General features: G+C 43.0%; 1 protein-coding gene across 9 annotated transcripts in view; it reads right to left on the bottom strand.

Moving 5' to 3' along the window:
• Positions 1-16,637, bottom strand: part of bbs9 (Bardet-Biedl syndrome 9) — a 170,361-nt gene that overhangs the window by 139,290 nt on the left and 14,434 nt on the right. For all 9 annotated transcript variants that reach the window (XM_037074039.1, XM_037074040.1, XM_037074038.1 and 6 more), the window contains exons 7-13: positions 12,571-12,655; positions 12,054-12,237; positions 6,415-6,544; positions 2,998-3,179; positions 2,799-2,875; positions 2,660-2,713; positions 2,390-2,492 (exon numbers count right to left, since the gene is read on the bottom strand). In XM_037074039.1, coding sequence (XP_036929934.1) covers positions 2,390-2,492; positions 2,660-2,713; positions 2,799-2,875; positions 2,998-3,179; positions 6,415-6,544; positions 12,054-12,237; positions 12,571-12,655 — 815 coding nt within the window. The remainder of the gene's footprint in view (positions 1-2,389; positions 2,493-2,659; positions 2,714-2,798; positions 2,876-2,997; positions 3,180-6,414; positions 6,545-12,053; positions 12,238-12,570; positions 12,656-16,637) is intronic.

Below are 16,637 nucleotides of genomic sequence, written 5' to 3'. Positions count from 1 at the left end.
ATGCCTGTGACTTTGTAAGCTTTTGTCTTTGCTAAGTGTTAGATAAATAAAGTTGTGTTTGTGTACTGTCAGATTTGGTTGAGGAGTCATTTCTCCAGTTGTCTTGGAGGACGTCTTTACTGTCTTTACTGTCTTTACTGTCCTTACTGCACACTGACATGGTTTGTCATCCTGCAGCAGCAGCATCTTTAAAGCAGGGACAGTTTTGGTGAGAGAAGATTCGACAGTTTTCCTGCAACATCTCATTTAACACCACAGAGGTGAACTGACTGTTGGTGATGACTGATGGATGTTATGATGATTTCAACGCTCACTTTAAATCAATCAGCTCACTGCAGCTCACTGAACATGAAACCGCCTCAGTTTAGTTTGTTTTGCTGGGAAGAACAAAGGCATTTGAAATCTGGTTGACGTGAACACGACTACAAAAAAATGACAAAATGCTAAAATAAAATTGAGGTATTGTGGACACAAATGTCAACATCTGGCAGCTTGAACAAACTCAACTGATTAGTTACACTTTCAATATCACAGCTCTCAAATGAAAACCAAAGACGAGAGAGACGAGACCAGCAGTAGAGGTAAGATCGGGCCTAAAAAATCCAGCCCGACACGACCAAGGCCCGCAGGCATTAAAGCCCGACCCAGCCCGAGCCCGACCAATTAACTTGATTTGCAGGCCCGAGCCCGAAGCAAACCCGAAATTTCAAGATTACGTTCACGAAATGTCCGCAAAGCCGTGCGCAAAGCGTGCTCTTGCTCTGCGCCTCCTGTTTAGTAGTAGTTATATAGCAATTACCTTACAGCGCCGCCTTCTCTGTTTTATCCAAATTATTTATTTACAACAAGTATTCCTTAGTTTAGTATCCACACATCGTTTTAGTATACATTTTTATAAACATATATTTATTTTAAAAAAAGTCAGCGAGAGAGAAGCCCGAGCCCGACCCGACCCGAACGTAATGATTGACATTTTAGGCCCGACCCGACCCGAATTTCGGGCCGGGTCGGGCTCGGGCTCGGGCTCGGGCTAAAGTTCTTACCTCTAACCAGCAGGTTTAAAGGATTCAAAGGACTGGACCAATTTGTTTTTATAATAAACTTGGCAGGATGAGTCTTTAGATAATGAAACTAAACAGGAATCATTTGACTTTTCTTTCCAACAAAGGAAACTTTTCTTGGTTCAGACCACAGAAAACAAACTGTGGGTGCGATCTAACACAGCCAGCGTCAGCTGCATGTAGAGCAACAGGCAGAGCGAGGCACCAACACCGCCAGGGTTAGAGGTTTTACTCGCAGTGGGGCTACAGATTTTAAAAACGTGTGTTCCCATGGTGCTATAAGGAGCCTCTGATAAAAAACCTCCACCAACTGGTTTGCATTACACACTTGGTAAATTTACGTTTGCACGTCAACATGCACACAAAAGGTGGAAAGAGTCAAACAGAGGAAACAGAGGACGTTCAGACGTGTAACAGCTCCAAGCGAATGCCAAATGCTGTGTTACAGGACGGGTGATGTTCTTTTAATGAGCCGACAGCAGATACCGGTGTTCACGGTCGGGAGGTTGTGTGTACGCAGTGTCTGGCTGATTCAGATCAAAGCTACCGCCGACTGGTCGAGGTGACCGAGTCTCCCCAGCAGCCAGACGACAGAACACACAGTGTAAAGGCTGATAAGAGCTGAACAAATACACACCGACACACACCTCTCACTCACTCAGTCACTCCCTGTGTTCAGACTGTGGAGGAGGAGGTGATGAAGGAGAGGAGAGCAGCTGACGAACTGTGTGTGCTGGATGCATGGATGTGTGGGTGAGTGACTGACAGGAAGGTTGGGGAAGAACGGAAGTGATTCATGACACTATGGAAGATCTTACACAAAACCAGCTGCTTAAGGGATCCAAGAGTTTCCTTTATAAAATATATATATTGAGTAGAGTATTGCCTTGAAATAATCAACAAATGAAACACATTTATGCACTGAAATTGCAGCAACACCTCTTTCCAGAAACAGACTCTCTGTCACTTTGGATGATCCAGAATTTTACTGTTTTAACTCTGAGTCCACATCACAACTCTTAAGATGACGACAGTGATTAACAATATAACTCCATCACTGTCAGAGCGATTTGAGGAATGAAAGAAACACTGACAGCAAATCAAAATTTTCAAACTAAGGACATCTTGTGCAACCAATCCATTAGTGAGCTCAACTATCTAAGGCGTCTACGTAAAGGGGTGGGACACAATCTTTGAAATGTAATGCAAATCACCAGAGGCACAGTTTGTGCTGTGGTCATCCCATAAGGAATAAATACAATAAAGTGGACGATAACGAGGACAAGATCGCAAACACGCTAAAGAGAGAAAGGCTGCTACACACTCACCCATGGGCTCCAGGACGAACTGGTCCTGAGTGACAGCCAGAGGAGGCTGAATGCTGACGGTCAGCTTAGAGGCCTGCACGACAGAACTGGCCTTCACCTTCACCTGGAGAGAGGAAGACAGGTTATAGGAGGGAGACAGGGGAGAGAAAAAAACAAGACATGTGATAAAGGAAAATGTGGAGAAGGAAAACAAAGAATGGGAGAATATGAGGCGAAGTGAAGAGCACAGAAAAGGATTTGTGGCATGTGATGACTGATTTCACAGCTCACCTGTATGGTCACTGAAGGGACAGGCAGACCGTCGATGTCTTGGATCAGAGCTTGCTGTAGAGAGACGAAGTGAAATGATGAGACTGCTTGTGTGTGTGCTCACGGTTTGTAAATGTATAAATATGTCTCGTGTGTTTACCGATTCACTGTCCATGTTGGCAGACACAGCAGCTGTAACAATCAGGTCCTCCTCAATGTCCGTTTTTGGCAGAATGTCTAAAATGACAACAGGGGAGCATTTTATATAGAAAAACATGGGAGTATTTAAGTGGATTAGTGCTGACTAATCTATTAAGTTCAGTCGTATCTAACATATAAATCCACGAGCAGTCTCCTACCCTGAGTCCTGGTGGCCTCTCTGATGAACTTCTGCAGCTTCTTCATCTCAGCATCCACCTGCTCGTAGTCGGCCTCCCTGGCGTCCACCTTGGGCGTGGAGAAGAAGGAGGGGTCCGTTCCCATGTAGGAGCACAGGAGGTGACCGTCGGAGCTCAGACTGATGACGACTCCTTTTAACTCCCTGTGGAGAGGAGAGGAGAGGAGAGGAGAGGAGAGGAGAGGAGAGGAGAGGAGAGAGGAGAGGAGAGGAGAGGAGAGGAGAGGAGAGGAGAGGAGAGGAGAGGAGAGGAGAGGAGGAATTTACTCAACAAGATGTAAATCTGGTGCTTTTACCGAGTGTGTCCTTTGCGGCCTTCTAGGTTTATTTTGTTTTTGCCTTGAAGGAAACAGAATAAAACGTTCAGAATTGGTTTGTGATGTGGAACGAGATGGAAAGAGGGAGAGCACGAGGAAATGCTGAGTGATGCAATACGGTATGTTTCTGTTTGTGTGTGTGTGTGTGTGTGTGTGTGTGTGTGTGTGTGTGTGTGTGTGTGTGTTAACTGGTTGCAGATGTGTTGTAGTTCCAGTCCACTGAGGTAGTAACACACACACACACACACACACACATAAACACGCACGCACACACACACACACACACACACACACACACACACACACACACACACACACACACACCGGGGGTTCAGGTCTAGAGCAGCGGCTGGCTCCACACCTGCACAGGAGGGTGTCTGAGGGGGCATAAAACTTTCACTTTAACTGCTGCGGAAACACACACACTCTCAGCTACACACACACACACACACACACACACACACACACACTTAAACACAAACACACACACTTACTAATACACAAAGACACTTTGCCACACATATGCCTCTCTATCCGCCAGATCACAAATATGATTGCAATCCGTCTTGGTTGAAGTGTTCGCTAATAACAGTCCACCTCTCAATATCACATACACAGATCCATGTCCTCGATGTTGTTTCTTGTTTCTTTTATTTGACTATAGAGGAGTATTACATTACACTACTACATGAGTGTCTTAGATAGGCAGATGCATTTAAGCCTCGTCTACATTTGGCTAGAATGTGTCTCCAACCATCTTTCAGCTTTCATTAGTCCACATTCACACTTAGCTTTTGTGAGATCAGATAGCGAAGTGATGAAGTCTAAAACGGTTTATAGACTCACATTTATACAGACGTGACAAACTGCTGCAGAAACACAAACACACATGTTCATAAAAATAGCTCTCACTTTCACTGACGCACAAAAACCCAGTGGAGTTCCCACTACACGCGAGAGAAAGACTGCTGATCGTAAATATGAACAGAAAAAAAGCTGACCAGAGGAAACACACAGCGGCAGATGTTTGCTGTCGATACAGAAATAACACACTGCGTGTGTTAACACAAAAGACAGTATATAATTCAAATGCTACGCGAGCACGATAGGTAGGGAGGCTGAATAAAACATAACATTTAGGTCTGTAGGTCTGTCAAAAGCAGTGATCTCCAAGTCCACCATCAGGGTCGATCATCATCGTCTTTTTGAAAAGCTTTACCCTGTTTTCAGAGATGTTAGGCTACAAAAACATACAGGGACACTTGGTTTGTTTGGGGCAAATGCTGAGGAACAAGTGGTCAGTTTTTGGTGAAAACCAAAACATTTTAAGCATTTCTTAATAACAGAATGGGGTCGCACATGTACCCGAATGAAAATAATGTGTATAAATGAGTTATGTGTCTTGTCTGACACAATGAGATCAGAGCGTAATCTTTGAAGTGCAGAAAACTGCTGTGTTGCTTTTCAACTGCGGTTGCATGTTAATTATTGGTGCCTCATGCTGCTGCCATCAATTTATGCATGCCAGGGTCTGATTTTCCACGGGTCTGTTTCAGATCGGGTCCAAATTTGGACATGTTAGCTGGTGAGGACAGTTTGGAAGGCCGAAGAAAGCCTGATCCTTTAATCCGAGGCTGGCAGAATTAAGCAATAAAATTCAATACCACACCAAAACAAAGCAAAGACTCCTGGAGCACTGCTGTAAATCAAACGGAGATATTCGCAGTGTGTCTGTGTGTCTGTGTGTGTGTGTGTCTGTGTGTGTGTGTGTGTGTGTGTTCCTCTCCCACACTCTGCACTGTGTACCACCAACACACCAGCAAGACGATGACTATCAAGTGCTTTAAAACAACACAGCCTTGAACTAAACCAAACAGCTACCCAGACACACACTATCTCCTGCATCTAAAACACACACACACACACACACACACACACACGCACACACACACAGACCACATCGTTTGTCAGCCATGTTTGTATTCCGCGTTGTAATTGTATCAAATTGTGGTTCGATTGGAGTCTAATGCTGGCCCCTCCCTGCTCTGCTCTGATTGGACAGCTGGAAGACATTGTCGGGTCATTTCCTGTGAAAAGTCACACACTGGATTTCACAAGCTGATTAACACAACGAGACACCTGCTGTGCATGTGTGTATTTACCTGCGCACATGTGAGTGTGTGATCATATCAGAAAATGAGGCCTTCTCATGTGTGTCCATGCGTTGTGTGATTTGTTGCTTCCTGTGAGATAAAACTTTCAAGAGCAAAAGTCCCTTTAGAGAAACACTTGTATCATAGTGGGGTGGAAAAGAAACACTTAGCAAACAAAAAGTGTGTTTCAGGTGTAAAGACAGAGAGCCAGGTGGAGCTCTAACAGTCACTTAGAGCATGTTTATTCCCCTTTGACAGAGTTTTGTACCAGCAGGGCCATGTGTTGCATTTGCCAGAGAAGAAGAATGAATCAGTCATTCATGTACGGCGTTGTGTCTCTACCGCTGCTGGTGAAGACCTGCTAATGTTACCGGCAGCTAACAAAGAGCGGTACAAACTTGGGCAGCGATCAGTCGGCGTTCTGCACAGAGCTGCATCAGTGGGAGGAGCAAATAATTTTACATCCACAGTTTTCTTGGGGGTGGGGGAACCTGTTTTGCATATTGCAAGGCGAGCATTAATATGGCTGAATCCATGCAAAGGAAATGTAAGAACTGCTAGCTTAGGTTAGTACCAAGTTCGTACCATTAGCGACCAGGTTAGCGTTCGAAAACTTGTCATTACTCAGTGTGAATGCTGTAAGCTCGGGGGTTGTTTTTTGAAAACTAACATGCAGATATTGGAAAGGGAGAAGAATGCTGACTGAAAAGGTCAGCCAAAGGAAAACTACAAGTATTAAGAGTTTTACATCTACTGGAAAGAATATATGATTTCATAATATTCCAGGAGGTTGCAGTAATGACTCCTTGATGAAGGGGTTCCAGAAAGAAACTGTCTTGGTTCCACTGTCAGTAACTCTCAGAGAGAAACTGTGACATCAGACGTGTTTTGATGGAGGTTGGTACTCACGGGAAGTTGGCGACGCGAACGGCCACGGGCACATAGGGGAGCTGGGCCGCCCACTTCAGAGTCACATCCTGGTAAACCAGCAGCATGTTGGTGTGGTTACCCATCAGCAGGTTGGTCGTGCCATCGGTCACTAAATGAAACCAGAGAAGATATAATTGTTAAGACAGAAGAAAAGAAAGTATTCATGTTAACTGTTCAGAACAAGTTATGTTAATGACCTTAAAAACAAAAAAAACTTGAAGTGAAACTATAATAAATGAGGTGTAAAACCTTAGAAGTTAGAAGCACTCCAATATAAACTTCATTTAAATGTTCTGAGTCCACTTACTGACTTATATGCTGCTATGAAACCCGGCCTCAGTTTCATGGCAGCACAAATTTGAGGGTTTTGTCTCAGATTTTTTAGCTTTGGGGGGAAAAAAAAAAAAAAAAAAAAAAATCGGGCATATTCACAAATCCAACCACAGAGTACAGAAATAACAAATTCTTGTGGTGGGTGGCATTGCCCTTAAAGATGAGTGCCACTTGCTCTCTCCTGTACAGGAAGAAAAATAAAAAATCATCTCTTTACATCTCACATCTGGTTTGTACATAACATTTTGTCATCTAGAATCTTTAATTTTAAGACAAGGTTGGCTTTTATAGGTGTATATATAACTGAAGTTACACATACACTTTCTCCTGTGACTCATGGCTCGAAACATTAAATATAAATACTACTTATGTTTCTCACACACACACACACACACACACACACACACACAAATGTCCAGTCCATCCCACCAATGGCGCAGTTACCACCTACAGAGATCTGAGGTGACGGCCACACGCAAAAACAAAACACGCCTCGCTCACACAGTTGAATACACAAGTCGGAATATGGTAACAGCGGTCAGCAGGGTGGCGCAGCGCAGGGGTCAAAATGACAGAGTGTGTGTTGGTGCCACATCAAAGCAAACACACACCTTCTATCTCAGCATCAGCATTATAATTACAGCCAAATTATAAAGGTCCGATCTACGTTCTGCCGTCATGCTCAAGCCAAGCATTAGCTTCTTTCTTTCTTTCTTTCCTCTTCAATCTACAACTCTTAACCGCACACTCTCGTTTCTATCTCCTCTCTTTAGACATCTTTGTCCTTGTTCATATCTGCTAACATCAGGCTGTGAAAAAGAGAGGATATGCTCTCAACGCATTTGCAACAAAATGACGTGAAATAAAAACATAGAAGCTGAGAAACACCCATTTGTTTTGTATGAAATCTGGAGTTATTGGGAGAAATTACCAATCAGGAGGGAAAGTGGAAGAAATGGATAAAATACAGACGCACCAATGAAAATTTGGCGGGACGTTTTCTCTCTTGTTCCCTCATCTTTTATCCACTTTATTTTTCAACGCTCTGTCCCCAGTTTTGCTCCCACTTTCCACTCATCCTGCCTTTCAGTTCCTCCAATCCTCGTTTTTCTTCCCTCCTCTGCTCAAAGCGTCTGTAATCACTGCTTGGAGGAGAAAGGTGGTTTAAGACATACACCAGGTACTGTTCTCTGTTTGGATGCAGCCAGGGACATTTGTTGGATGTCAATTCCTTCTCTCGCTCTCTTTCTTTCTCTCTCCCATACTTGCCAATCTTGTAACTTCTAAAAACAGGTAGGACTCTGGTGACTTTGAAAAACTTAAAACAACACACTGAAACAGTATTTTTACTGGCTTTAAAGTGTACTTTTTGTTCTCGGGAAAGAATGCAGAACAATTTGCCCCTCAGGTGTGAATCTCTGGCATAAACTAATATTCAGCAGTAAAGTTAATTGCTTGAAATCTGCTTGAGTATTTTTTCCAGTGAGTCACAACAGTACGGTAGACTTCACGCCGTACAGTGCCAGAAGCGGTTGTGATAACTAAAAGAGGGGAAAAAAGCGTGAAAATTTGAAAAATAAATACATTAATCAGGAATGCAGGAAAATTGTGATGCCCGGGAGGAAAAACGGTAGAGATGAAATGCGGGAGTCTTCTAAGAAAAATTCGGAAGGGTTGGCAAGTTTGCTCTCAACCCATGTTTCCTTTGTGCCGCTTCACTGTCTGCTGTCTAACAACCGCTTCCTGAAAGTAATCTTACTGAATGATGGAGTAGAGAGGGAGAGTTCATGTCAGTGTTTTACAAATGTTAACTGGCTCTTGATGGATCTCTACTTCTGTACATTCTTGTTTCTTTTGATGTTCATGTTCACCAAATGGTTCAGTCAGCAACTGAGCCCTAATCTGAATTAATCTGTCACTCATTTGTCTTGTTTCTAGAAGTGGGGATCATATAATTTTATTCCCAACCAAGAGATTTAGTCTCTCCTTGTAGATTGAATGCAGGAGCTGGACTTCAAGCCAATAACGTTGTTTGGGAAAAGAAAGAAACAGACAGACAGACAGACAGAGAGAGGGAGGGAGGTAGACGGGGAGAGAGGGCAGTGGTCCAGCAGAGGCAGCTGTGAGGCTCAAGGCCAGAAGGAAAGCGTTAGGAAACCCTCAAGAGATCACTGTTGTCAGTCCTCCTCTGCACTACACTCACAACTGTGAGGGTTCTGTGGAGATCCACAAAATGACCTTGCACCATAAAAGAACTCTTTCTTATTGTTTTGTCGCAGCTCCGACCGTCACAGTGTCAATAAATGTTGGCCTGTTGACCAAGCGTGGACACAGAGGTCGGCTGCGATCCTGGGAGTGGCCGTCTTCCAGACATTTGGGAATTTTTTGTGGTTTCCATTGTTGACAGGAATCACGTCCCAATAAAAGCTCCTTTTGTTGAGCTGGCAGGTCATGTATTGAATTTATAGCCGATTTCCAAGAGTAATTTAAATAATCTAAATAATGTCTGGAACAGATAGCGAGGGGCACTTTAAAAGCTGAGATATTTTAATTCTAAAATTGAAAACAGATATTGGTCGAAAAGCTCTTGGCCATTCTTCTAATCCCTCCATCAGTTCTCCCCTCTGGATCCTTCCCCGAGTCTATTTTTCGCTATCCTTCACGTCCTTTTTTATTTTCTCTTTCCATCTGTCAGCTCTCTGGTGTATTTCGAATCAAGTGTAATACTCTCACAGAAACAGCTCTGTGGTACATTGTTGCGTAAACTAAACCAGACAGAAACATTTTTCTTTCTCATAAAAAGGTTGTTTATTGTTCCATGCACAAAAGGTTACACACAGAACTTTTACTCTACTGTATGCGAGCACCGTTCTGGAGGTCCGACCATATCTGGGTGATTAGTTTTGCTTGTGGTGATAAGAATCAGGCTGCAGAGAACTTATACCACTTTCCTCCTTTTTATTCTATATCAAAAAATAAACAAATTCAAAGTGGAAACAGACAACTTTCCCCACCCTAGAGTTTCTAAGTGGTATTATTGTTGGCGCTGCCGTCACAAAGACAACCGTATCGCTTTACGTTTCCGTCAGAGTCGCGGTTTATGCATTCCAGTATGCCTTCATTTTCCCGGGAGACTTCGTGCCCACTCGCAGACAGAATTGCCAAGTGAAAGCAAGAGTTTATAGCCATTTTATTATTCTAGCCATTGTGAAATCAACATTTACTTCATAATTATATGTTGAAGCAAAAAACTTTGCCTGCCAGTTTCAAGTTTTTTTCCTCAGATTCCACGTTAAATAAAGTGGGCAGAAACAAGGAAAGTGATCCTGTTTTAGGGTAAAACTTGACGAGGAACACACTGATGAGACGGAAACACAAAGAAGCATGAAATGTCTGAATGAATTTGGGCTTTCACAATATCAGGCCTTCACGACACAATTACCGGGGCCTAAAGAATTCGAAACAACAATATTCTTGCGATATCTATTGAACATTTATGACTGATGGGAACCACAATAAGGTGCATGATGACAAAAATATGACAAAGCAAGAACGGAAAAGACAGAGAAATGATTTAAGAGGCAAAGAATTATTTATACACTATTATCATTTGTGTATTATTAACACAGTGTCAATATTTAATTTGTAAATGCCACTGTCATCATCAGTATCGGTTTATCAGACACCCCAAGAGGATAGAAATAACAGGAACCCTGAAACTAATATCTGTGAGCACATTTTTGTGTTCATCCTCACGTCTTCTTTTCTAAATTGCCGCAATCAAGCTGCAACTTGATACAACTGCACTCTAATTGCTAATTATTGAATAATGGGATTGTGTGTGTGTCTGTGTTGGTAAAGGTCACACTGGAGTCTACAATTTGTTCTGTTTCCTGCCTCCTTTGTCTCCCTCTTAAACTGGAAGAGAAGTGTGCATAAACTGGAGACCGTCTGAGCATCTGATGGCGAGGTTAGATTATCTGCTGTGTGTATGAGAAGCAGCAGCTCTCGCCTCAGATTCAATGTGTTTTCATCGGAAGAAACAAGCAGCACAATCATCACATAGCACATATTTCCCTAATCCATCTCTGTTCCTGTCAGAGGTACAGACAGGCAGAGGTGTTCAAGCCTGAAACTCTTTACAGATTTTAATATCCTGTTAATCAACAAACTGTGTCAAAACTACCTGGTTTGAAAACTCCAAAACAAATCAACAGTCGTTCTAAATTACAAAGGAACTATTTTATTTCCTGCCTTGTGTCATCTTCGCTGCACGTTTTGTCACGATTTCAGCTTGTCTCTGAGTGATTAAAATCCTGTATCTCCACCATAAAATGTTACTTTTCATAACGTGTAAGTTTTGTGACTGAGTTTGAAGTCAGTTTCTTTGAAAAATGTACAGACACACAAGGCATTCACTGCGGTATTAATACATCATATGTTCTATCTATCAATCAACTGCATATATCTGTATTCATTATATTATCCATTCATCTTGCACCATATGTTTATATACTACAGTATGTTCAATACTCTGCTCAGTTTTTGTTCTAATGCATACAGCAGAGCTGCTGCAGTTATTCCGTCCTGCTGTGCCAAAACCAGCTTCCTGCAGAGCCCAGTCGTGTGGCACCGGGCCACTGCGCAGAATACTTTGTTTTTGTGTATTTTGTTCACTTATTTTCAATACTTTGGTTTGAGGCATGTGCACTGATGCATGCTGAGTTTTGTGTCGCTGCCCTTTTCTTCACTCCAGATTGAACACATCAGAGCGGTACCAGTGCCACATCGGCTAATTTTACAGTATCCCTGCAGCGGCTGTGCTCAGTTCCCTGAGAACTCGCTGTTCTTGAAGGATTTAGTTGCTGGACATTGTCTTACGGATGATTTACTGGCGAACGCTGAGGGAAAAGGAGCGTGAGCGCTCCTTAAGAATTACTTAGCATCACTGTTCAGAGAGAAAGAGGTCAAAGAGGATGCTAACACCAAAACTTTGTGTTTCTACAGGTGAAGCGAGCCATCACTTTATCCCCTCCTATTTGTTTGTGTCCTCTAAGTTTCGCTTCAGTCTTTTTCAAGCTAATCTTACACACCCAGTTAAGAGCCTGGTAGATCTGCTTCTACTACTCAGCCAATCTGTATTTAAGTCCTTAACAGGATCAGGTTTGCAGGAGTGGAGCTGAATGAAAAGCTTGCTGGACAAGAATAAAACGAGGACCGTAAACAAACATCTTTTTTAGAGTTAGCTACTGAAGACGCCCTAGAGATTCAGCATCCTGGTTTACCTGAGGTGTACGGCAGGAAGCAGCTGGGGTTGAACTCCAGCTTCTTCATGAAGCGGATCTGGCCGTTGTCACGTAGGCAGTAGAGGTTCCTCTCCCCCAGAACAAAGATGGAGGCGGAGGAGTGAGAGAAGGAGGGCACACAGAGGTCCAGGGCCTGTTCTCCCAGGACAAACGTCCAGTCGGGCTGGAGGACGGACACAAACACACACACTTACAGCATAATTCCCACACTAAAGACTGTCTGAACAACCTTGACAGAATTTTTGTTTGCCCATTTTTTATGATGGCAGAAATGTGAACAAATGCATTTAAGCTCGATGAATAACGACATATGGCCTTTTTTAAAAACTTTAAAACATTACCTCATCTGTACACATTTCTGCCTGAGTCACACAGACAGAATTTCAACAGCACTGGTGGTTGTTTAACTGCCAGGATCCCACAAATCTCTTTACTGACAGAAATTAAATACTGCATACAAAGTGTCTGTCTGGCAGCTGGTGTGTTTAGGACTCACCGTCAGCCTCTTGCCTCCAGTCTTGAGGGGCAGGTCTGGATCCTGCCGGTTCTCTGCCTCTGTAGCCACGGCCAGAGTCTCGTACCTGGGAGTCAGAGAGACAGACATGTCTGCTCACACTGTCGATTTAATGGTTGAGGACATTTAAAACACTTTGTAAGTTATTTTGGTAGTTATTCTGTTGTCGGCGCTAGAAGTGAAATGCCTTGCTCGAGGAAACGCTGCAATGTGCAGGGGGCATTGCTAATTTAAGAATCCCTTCAGATATTCCACAGCAAGTCTAAAAACGTGAGTAAATGACTCTCTGGTTACAGTTATTGCTGCTTTTACCACTAACCCAAGACCACAGCAACACCCTGAGAGAAATTCCCTCTCTAAGGCCAGGGCAGAAATCCGAGCACACATCATTTATTAACATTTAAATATAGTGGAACACCGTATAACATGTTCATCATTAACTAAATCCACAGCCAGCGTCTTATATTCTCCATCTCTCTTACAGCTTCTGTCAGGTCAGTCAACAAGCCGCTGACCTGCTGTTCCCCGGAACTGTGGTCTATCAGTTTTAATCAGCGAGCTGCTGGCAACTGGCTGAGGATAAAGTGGTCGGACTGATCTGTGGTCAGTTGATTTTGGCCTCTTCGACATCAGGAGTTTTCCAGTAAGAAGCTGGCAGTCTAAGCAGCTTGGCAGGAATCTATCCACCTCCTCTAACACCTGGATGAACAGAGAGGTCCAACCTCAGACCAGCCTGGCTCCGGACCGCAGCCCAAACACTACATTTCTGCTGATTTATCCACTCACAGTTTTCTCACTCAGAATTACATATTTGGATCACAAACCTGCTGTTAATCAAAGCTGGCAGGTCTGAAATCTATCTTTAATCGTACGGGCCATAATCCAATATGGCTGCCAGATTAAGGGCATTGCTTGCAATTTACAACCGTAAAGACCAAGTAAAGTGTTTTTCCAAATATTGAGTGATTCATTTTTTTTCTTCCAGTTTTCCAATATCTTTCTCTAGCTGTCTCACCACCATATCAAATTGATTTGAATTTGTATTAGCTGTGGGTGGCTCCACCATTTCCTCTGTGCATGGCATTGTGAGCCAACAGTGAACATCAACAGCCCATTCAAACATTTCAACGGCATTTTTATTAGGTCAGTAATTACTTTTTAGCATGAGGGGAAGGCAAGTGTCAGTTTGGTTGATGGTTGGTCTACCACTTTGCCTCAGACTAAAATATCTCACTGACTACCACATGGACGGCCCTGAAACTTTGTGCAGAATTTCACAGTTAACAAGGGAGGAATCGTAATGACCACCAGCAGAAGGACACCTCGAGGTTTATGACATTCCTGTCAGCTTCAGCTGTAGTTCATCAAGCTGGTGAACAAGGTGAATACAACCCCGATTCAAAAGAAGTTAAGTAAAACTGAAAGAGTGGCTGTACACCTGTGTCTTCATTGATTACCTTTGGGCCGATCACACAGAGACTCATCGCTACAGGTGCTACTGCTGCAACAAAGTCTTGGAAAAGCATGTTTGGGGTAAACCAGTGTGACTGTGGAGCTGCGACTCTGACGCTTGTGCTAAAATATTTCAACTTCTAAAAACTGCGACGAAAAGGCGACAGATGGTGCAAGAGGAGCGCAGGCCAGGGGCCCCATTCAACACCAACACAATGGTTTTGCTGGTGATGGGTTCCTATCCACATGTCTAGGTGTGATTAGCCGCATAGTTCTTCACGCATGAAGTGTAAAAAGACTAACTCAGAACCAATTAGTATGTAGTATTAAATGAAAACAGTTTAACAATTTACATCATCCAGTTATTGACCACACGATTGAAGACGAAATTGTCACATCACCACCCATCCCAATGCCTGACAGACATTTCAGTTATATACCTGGATGAGGAGTTTAAGCTGATTATCACATTCAGCCCTCAAAATGACCCTTATTCTTCATAACACTGTGTATAAAACTGCAAATGAAGTGTTCTAAAGTTGCGACACAAAACGGGATTTATAGTTTTGAACTCGTCCGTACAGTAGCCGCACCCGCTGAGCTTCTATGAGAAACGGCGAGCGGGCTAACGAGCTGCTTTATGGATGACTGCCAGTAAAGAAACCTTTTCATCACACCATGACCATTTCCCGGGGAAGAAAATGGACTAAAAAATATATTAAACATGTCAGTGGTTTTAGGCTTTTAAAGCTGCACTCAGTGGATCGACAGGCCGACTCCTGCCTGAGCGAATGGATTAAATTCAAGCTAATAATACTAAAACAACACCGTAAAATAACTTGTATTCTTTTACTCTATTTTGATATTTCTATCCCACCCTTCACTTCGATGTCTTATTAATGATGGGGTATGAGGTAGTGGGCATGAATTAAAACTGTACATGCGTGTGTGTGTGTGTGTGACTGTGTGTGTTCGGTTCCATTCGCCAGCAGTTATGTTGGTTTAAGTATTATGAAAGAGGGTAGAAGTCACACAAAGCGCTGTGTGTTATGAGAGAAAAAAAATGAAAAACCACAAAAATCTGATTATTCCCCTGCATGCCTAACATATGAGGAGGGAGAGCAGGTCGAGCACACACACACACACACACACACACAACTGGCAGTGACACACACTTGGGGACGAGAATTTTTTTTTTTGTTTGCCATTTAAAAAGTGTTTGTGGTGAACATGATGTGTGGACAAAGTTTTGGTGGGGCCTGACTTTCTCACTCTGTGTGTGTGTGTGTGTGTGTGTGTGTGTGCGTGTGTGTGTGTGTGTGTGTGTGTGTGTGTGTGTGTGTGTGTGTGTGTGTGTGTGTGTGTGTGTGTGTGTGTGTGTGTGGGCGGTATCAGTCATCATGCAGAGTGAAGGACACTGAGGTGGAGGAAACAGCGCTCTCATTTATATGAAAGAAGATCCCTCTGAAAAACTCTACAAACAAACACACACTCATTTAACTTCAATATATACATCGCACATATACATATACATACACACAGCGTGCACACACTACATGCACATATGCTCAGTGTCATGGATAAACACAAACTAAAATCTCAAAGCTGACGCCAACACACACACACACACACACACACACACACACACACACACACACACACACACACACACACACACACACACACACACACACACACACACACACACACACACACACACACACACACACACACACACACACACACACGACCAAATCAAGCTCTCATTCATCAGGGCAGGAGACGGTCCAACAGGCTAAATAAACTGAGCCGGGCAGAACAGTTTGACCAGTCATCTGATATTAAATGTATAACAGTCAGTGATGGTCTGACCCTGTCATCTGATATGGAGAATATATATAAAAGTTGGTCATAGCCATAACACATCAGTGCCTGGTTGCATGAAAGTTTCTCTCATCAAGATCTTTCCCCGAGATGTGGATCTGCACGGTGAGATACCACAAGATGTGAGTGAGAACGTGTCCTTGTAATTTGGGTGTACTGACCCTTTATGAGTGTTATAAGATAGATGAAATATACATCAAGCTGAGTCCTGGGAAAAGTGAAGACTAGATGATTTTTCACAGAATCATATGTACAATACTCCGCTGTAGAAATCTGAGCATACATAACGACAAAATAAACAACCCCAGTTTTATCCATACATCCAAAATAGATCTAAACATAACCCAGAGACATATTCAGCTTTGTCTTCCAGTGCTAATCGTTGCTGATTTAAAGTTACTTTTCTTTCAATAAATGGTCCATCAGCCCATCAGTTCGAGGTCGATCTGCTCCGCCGAGTTACTGCTAATTCACTTCCTGCTGCTCTTGTGTCTCATTAAAAGCTTTTATTGTGAAGCAACCACAGGAACTTCATTATCTTTATCACCAAAGTCTGTGGTGGCCGCTCGCATCGATGCAATCGACAATTAAATCGACACAAAAAGTGTTTTTCTTTTCCTCAGACATGACAAAGCCTGTGCAGCAGCAGCAGCGAGTGTGTGTGTCAGTGACTGCAAAGAAACAAGTAATACTAACAACCTTCCAAGTTGGTC

Source organism: Acanthopagrus latus, chromosome 17 (assembly GCF_904848185.1).
Source record: "Acanthopagrus latus isolate v.2019 chromosome 17, fAcaLat1.1, whole genome shotgun sequence".
NCBI lineage: Eukaryota > Metazoa > Chordata > Actinopteri > Spariformes > Sparidae > Acanthopagrus > Acanthopagrus latus.
Note: the sequence above shows the minus strand (reverse complement) of the source record. Positions and strands in the feature narration are given on the sequence as shown.